We start from the raw sequence: 6,391 nt of genomic DNA on the forward strand, positions 1-6,391 counted from the left end.
GTTTCTCTTGATTGTGATCTTAGCAGCTTAAACTATATATAATCAAATTGGCTAAATGATTTGAAAACCTTGTTTAAACTCTTTTAAAATGTCTTTTTGATTTAACAAAAAGGGGGAGAAGTGTTAAGTGTTAAATGTTTTAAATGGGAGAAGTGTTAGAGTAAGGGGGAGTAATTTCAAAACTTGATTTCAAAATCTTAAAATTACTAAAATGTTTTGTTATATCAAAAAGGGGGAGATTGTTGAAAACATTTTGATATTTCGATATAACAAATTAAGTTAAATGAATTTTAGGATTTTCCAAAAAGATTTTCTAAGTATATTCGATATAATTATTCGAATATCGAAACATTACTCTAAATCTTTCAAAAGTCATTTTTAATCCTTACTCAAGTGTAAAATTAAGTCTTAATCTTAAAACAATTTCAAAATAATTTTACAAAGTATTTCGAACCTTTTCAAAGCCAAAAATTCCAGATTGCTCAGAGGGAACCGATTCCCCCCCAAGGGGGTACCGATTCCCCCTGAATGGTTTGGCTATGAGAATTCCAGTATGCTTGGAGGGAACCGATTCCCCCCAGGGGGTACCGATTCCCCCCCACTGTTCAACGGTCGAAATATTTGAATTTTACACTTAGGGAACCGATTCCCTATGAGAGGTACCGATTCCCCCCACACTCCAAACTATTTTATTAATTGATTTCACACTAAAACGGCTATATTATCTTCATTTATGATCCCTAACGTTCAGAAGTGATTCAAGGTGTATTTAAGCAAGCTTAGAAGCCATTGATCTATAACAAGAAACATCAAGCAACTAGAATCAAGAGATAATCAAAGAGAAAGCATCAAACCTCAAGTTTGAGCATTTCAAGCCTATTTTTCATTCAATATTCATTTTACTTTCAAGAACACTTATTGTGCTCAATTGTATTCATTTTTTAGTGTTCTTTTCTTTGTTCTAGAATTGTGCAAACAATCTACCTTGTGAGGATTTCCTTGTAAGTTTGCAAATTTGTATTGTTCTCTTTGGGAGAGAGTGTTCTCAAGAATTTGGGGTATAATTCTTGAGGGTTTGTAAGGTTACTCTTTGTCCTCAAAAGAAAGACAAATTAGTGAATTTGTGGAAAATCCTTAGTGTGGATAGCTAAGGTAGTGGACGTAGACTTTGGTTGAGAAAGTCGAACCACTCTAAATCGCCGTGCAATTTCTTTCAATTTTCTGCAAAAGCTTCCACCAAAATTTTTATTGCCAATTCACCCCCCTCTTGGTCGATTCCGTCAATCGATTAACTTAACAGAATCAATTTAATTCGTGTCACTTAATGGGATACACTTTCATTTTAAAATTATCGAAAGTGACTTTCTTATACGTTAAGACAGTCACTTCACAATAATCCTAAAATGAATGCATATTACCTTTAATCAAGTTATTTGAATCGAATACAGTTATACATATGCAAGTATTGAACATATTATATTTTAAAAAGAAATAAATAATACCTATACCTATACCTATACCTATATATGCAAACAAATATGCTTATATAAACATATAAAAAATTAAATTAAATAACATACTACCTTGTATTGATTAAATTAAATAAGATTTAAAGGCATGGATCAAAATAATATGTTCAATACCATCAAATTACATATATATATATATATATATATATATATATATATATATACTTAAATAAAATGACTTGGGGTAAAAATATATACATACACACATAAGGATACATGGTATAGTGGCCAAAACGAAATGAACAAATAAATCTAAGGTCATAACAGCAAGCCATGGAAACATAAGTCATAAAGTATAAAAATATTATATTTCAGACACCAAAATCATAATAAATCCATAAGCATACAAGGGATTACAATGAAAAATCCGAAAGTAACATGTCAAATGTATAAACAAACACAAAATCGAAATAACTAAACTTAAGGATCAAAATACAACACGCATAAAACTTTAGGTACAAAATCAAAAAAATTAAAAGATTTAAATAAGGACTAAAACACACTTTGACAAACCCAGAGACCCCACCCAAGTAATTTACTCATACGTGAATTTCTTAAAACTCTAAGACCTTAAAACGACCCCGTTTTGGATAGCCCTTAAATACCCTATTATGGGTTATAGGGAAAACCTAATCCCCTATTTTTCCTTTCAGGTGCTCAATCTCTTCCCCAAACTCTCTTTTATTTTTTTTCAAATAGAGAAACCATTCGGTGGCCACGAATCCCTGTGGCCACCACGACACGTTGCCCCTACAAGGGGCCAACTACCTTCAAAACCACCAAAATACGACCCCAACCTCATTGACCCCTAAACCAAAACCTTTTCACCCTAAAACTCTTTTAAACTGAAACCCAAACCGAAACCAAAGTAAGATTTCTTTTTTCTTTTTCTGTTCTTCCATTTTTTCTTTTGATTTTTTTGTTTGTTTTTCTCAAAATCGAAAACCCTTTCTCAAAATAATTGAACTCTTTTAAAATCTCTCCCCCTTCCTCCTTCTCTTTTTCGTGTTTGTTGAGGAAAATCGGACATTTAATGTCCCGGATTTTCTGGTATTAGGTAGGTTTAGAATTTGATTTTAAAATGGATTTGGTTGATTTTTCCTAATTTGGTTTCTCCTTTATTGTTGATGCGAGATGATGATGGTTGAAACATAGGTTGTCGGATGATGGGATCAGATAACCGGAACAGTGGCGGTGGCAGGAGACTCTGACTGATAGTGGAAGTGGCGGCAGCGACGTGGCATGGAAATCCTAATGTTTCTAACCCTAATTGCTTGTTTGGGTTTGGGTCGATTGGGTTTGTTGATGGGCCTGATTTGTTGTTGGGCTTCAAGTGTAATTTCGGACTTCGGGTATGGGCCGATTGTAATAAGTCTGTAAAATATAAATATAAAATTAAAATTATTAAAAAAAATCAAAAATATAAAGGCATAAAAGTAAAGGCAGACAATTAAACTGAAAAATAAATAAATAAAAAATAAAAGGACAAAAATATAAATACATAAAAGTAAAATGTTGAAAAATAAAGAAAATAAAGTGCAAAAAAAATTAAATGCAAAAAGAAAGAATGACTAAAATTGCATAAAATATATGTTAGTATTTAGATGAAAAGTAGATACACACGCATAGATGGACCAAATCAAAACGGAACAAAAATAAAAGGCTTTAAATGTAAAAAGTAATAAATCAAAACGAGGACTAAATTTAAAACCCTCACAAAATGTTAGTTCGAAGTAAAAACAATTAAAAAATGTTCATAAGTATAAAACGGATTGAAAAGAATGTGGTCAAAACATAGAGGTTCAAACTCGAAGAAGCAAAAGCTAAAATGGTGACTAAAATAAAATCTGTAAAGAAGATAAAGGACTGATAGTATAGTTATCCCACTCTTGAAAACACGCGGATATTGAGGTAAATGGGTTGAGTTACGCGTGGAATAAAATGGGGAATGAAAGTTTAAAATAAAAAAAATCATTTTAGCTTCATTTTTAAAAAATAAAAAAAAATGGTTTCCTCAAAAGCTTTGTAATGCACTTCATGATGTTAATCGGCTTCCTCAGTTTCTGAATGGTTTCTAAAATCCGATGAACAACCACCGTGCCGGCCGTCGGTGTTAGCGTCAGCCACCGCTTGTCGGTGACAGAAACTAAAGTTTTTTATCCCTTTTTTGCTCTCCTCTCACTCTCCTTTTCAGAAATCACCATGAAAACAACCAAAAACACTCATGTACGCGCAGATCTAACAAAGAAAGTTCAAATTAACAAAGAAGATACCTTTTCTCTTTGATTTCTTTTGATGGAAATGATTACAACACCCTAAGAATCTATTACAACGACCCCTTTTCGTTTTTTTCTCTCTCTATCCCTCTCTTTTTCGTGCTCTCCTCCTCTGTTTTTAACCGAAAAGCCACCACCTTTTCGTTTTGTTTGCTTTTGGATTATAACAAGAGTGGATGGCATGCTCTTGATGATGACAGGCGACAGCGGATCAGGCTCCACGGTGCACAGGCGTGACAGTCGTGGCAGTCATGGTGTAGCATTCGTGGCATTAAATGTCCCGGATATTACGAGATTCCTACTCTTTTTTGTCTGAAGGATCAAACAGCTAGTGCAGCGGCTCAACTGATGGCTTTGGTCTGGCTTGACTTGGCGTGGATAGGAGTTGAAGGGCTTTTCTGGCGGCGGCGACTGATGGCTTGATGGGGATCATTGGCGGCGGCTAGCCCTAAAAGTATGTTAGTTAAAAGAGGGTTAACGATGTGGGCCATGTATTTGGGTTTATGATTTATTTAGTGGGTTTTGTATGTTGTTTTTTTGTTATATTGTAATAATAATAATAATAATAATAATATAAAAGAGGTTGGATAAAAATGGTGATTACATGATATACTGCTATCTTCTACCTGATTGTTTGGTGCAGGATTTGGTGATTGGTATGCAGCGATATTGGTGGTCTGGTGATGCCAATAAACGTGGATGGCCGATGGTTGCATGGAAGACCATGTGCAAGCCTAAACGTGAGGGTGGTCTTGGTTTTCGAGACTTGTATAGTTTCAATTTGGCTTTGTTGGGCAAACAGTTCTGGTGTTTCATTAAAGAGCCGGATAGTTTGGTTGCCAGTGTTTTTCGAGCTAAATATTTTCCTAATGGTGATATTTTACATGCTACTTTGAAGGATATGAGCTCCTTCGCTTGGAAAGGTTTATATCGTACTTTGCAAGATTTGAAAGGATGCCTTTTTTTGGAGAAGTGGTGTTGGTAGTAATAAACGAGTTCATTGTGACATATAGGGTGGTACCAAAGTTGTTCTTCTTTAAGGGAGTTGTACTGTTTTTTTACCTTAATCCTCTTTACTGTTATGAACTTACGCTTCCTAGTACTAATTTATGGAATGAACGTTTAATTTGTAGGTTGTTTTCTGAGGAGGATGCTTTGCAGATTCTTAATGTTCCAATTGCTCTATGTGCAGAGGATGTCATTAGTAGGGGCAATCATGATTCTGGATTGTATTCGGTACAGTCCGGTTATTGGTGGTTTTCAAAGAAGATTTCATGATAATGAGAGGAAGTCAAAGTTGTGGTCGATTATTGCTAAATTGAAGATTCTTCCAAAGGTCCGTGTGTTTGCCTGACGGGTAGCTCGGAGTGCATTGCCTATTGACCGTCGGATTAAAAGTGCTGGCCTTTCCGATGGCATGTGTCCTATGTGTTCTACTGAGGAGGAGAAAACATTGCATGCTTTGAGTGATTGTCCTAGGACACTGTTGTTCTTGCGGCTTGCGAAAATTCCTGCTTGTGTGTCTTTGAGTGTCATGATAGCCCATTGTTATGGATAGAGGAAGCTTTCTCAATTCTTGGACTTGAATTATTTGCTGGTTTTTTTATTACTTTGTGGAATAATTAGAATTCATTTGTTCATAATGATAGGTTGCAGCCGGCTTGGCTCTTGATTACAAATGCAAAGGTACTTCATCAAGACTATTTGAGGTCGATTGCATTGGCGAAGGTTCATCCTCTTTCATCTGTGGATCGTACTCGTTGGACTCCGCCAGTGGAGGGGGTTATTAAAGTTAATGTGGATGATGCATTTGGTTAGTCTCGAACATTGGCAGCTGTTGGTGTAGTAACCCGCAATCAAGTGTGGTGGTTTGGCTCAACCTTCTGTTGGATGTTTCGAGGCCGGTTTTGCGGAACTTTATGATTTACTTGCTGGCCTAAGGCTAGCTTGTGATATGGGTTGGACAGATGTTCAGTTTGAAACTGATTCTATGATGCTAGTTCACAAGATTACAAGATCTTCTGCAGATATCTCAATTTTGGGTATGTTCAAGAGGCTCGTGCAATTATTCAGGATCATCCTCATTTTTGTGTTATGCATATACCCAGAGATTGTAATCGTGATTCTCATTCGTTAGCTAGTTGGGCTTTAAAATCGGGAGGATCTTTGATCTTTGATTCAGTTTGTCCCTATATCATTTCTCATGACATTCAAATCAATGTATTTTTTCTTTGATTTATAGTACTTGGATACTCTTTTCCCCTTATTAGGCATCGTGCACGTTTATTTTCTTGGACAAATATAATTTTTCCAAAACTTTTCGCTTATTTTTCTCTTTATTTAATGTTAACCTAACATGTGCCCATAATATTGTCATATACGAAGAAGACACTTCTAAAAAAATGCTTACGAAGGTACTTCATTTATTATCAATTTCCAATAAATTAAAAATTGAAGTTTTTTTCCCTTTTTCAATTCGCGGTGGGCTGCTTTCTTAATTCGGTCATTTTACCTTAAAATTGGGCTTTTGTCCATTAATTCCCATATTATAGGACATTATTTCCCAAAACAGCAGGTTTTTTAGGG

The 6,391-nt window shown here is 35.1% G+C and overlaps 1 protein-coding gene across 2 annotated transcripts; it reads left to right on the forward strand.

The window, feature by feature from the left end:
* Window positions 1–3,522: 3,522 nt before the first annotated feature.
* On the forward strand, window positions 3,523–6,004 carry LOC120166855 (uncharacterized mitochondrial protein AtMg00310-like). 2 transcript variants are annotated; one of them, XR_005519970.1, is made up of 3 exons: window positions 3,523–4,259; window positions 4,449–4,852; window positions 4,939–6,004. XR_005519970.1 is itself a non-coding variant. In XM_039176044.1 (3 exons), the coding sequence occupies exons 2-3, from the start codon at window positions 4,464–4,466 to the stop codon at window positions 5,157–5,159; spliced, it is 486 nt and encodes a 161-aa protein (XP_039031975.1). In that variant the 5' UTR covers window positions 3,523–4,259; window positions 4,449–4,463; the 3' UTR covers window positions 5,160–6,004. The 2 variants fall into 2 exon arrangements, 1 of the variants encoding a protein (XP_039031975.1); XM_039176044.1 differs by having other exon boundaries at window positions 4,449–4,728.
* Window positions 6,005–6,391: the final 387 nt, after the last annotated feature.

The sequence above is a fragment of the Hibiscus syriacus genome, unplaced genomic scaffold (assembly GCF_006381635.1).
Source record: "Hibiscus syriacus cultivar Baekdansim isolate YM2019G1 unplaced genomic scaffold, ASM638163v2 tig00111648_pilon, whole genome shotgun sequence".
In the NCBI taxonomy this organism is placed as follows: domain Eukaryota; kingdom Viridiplantae; phylum Streptophyta; class Magnoliopsida; order Malvales; family Malvaceae; genus Hibiscus; species Hibiscus syriacus.

Excerpts from the sequence above, each read along its gene's own strand:
- LOC120166855 (XM_039176044.1), top strand. The coding sequence starts at position 4,464 with ATGCAGCGATATTGGTGGTCTGGTGATGCCAATAAACGTGGATGGCCG. Across the intron at positions 4,729-4,938 it reads GAGCTCCTTCGCTTGGAAAG|GTTGTTTTCTGAGGAGGATG; the intron begins GTTTATATCGTA and ends TTTAATTTGTAG.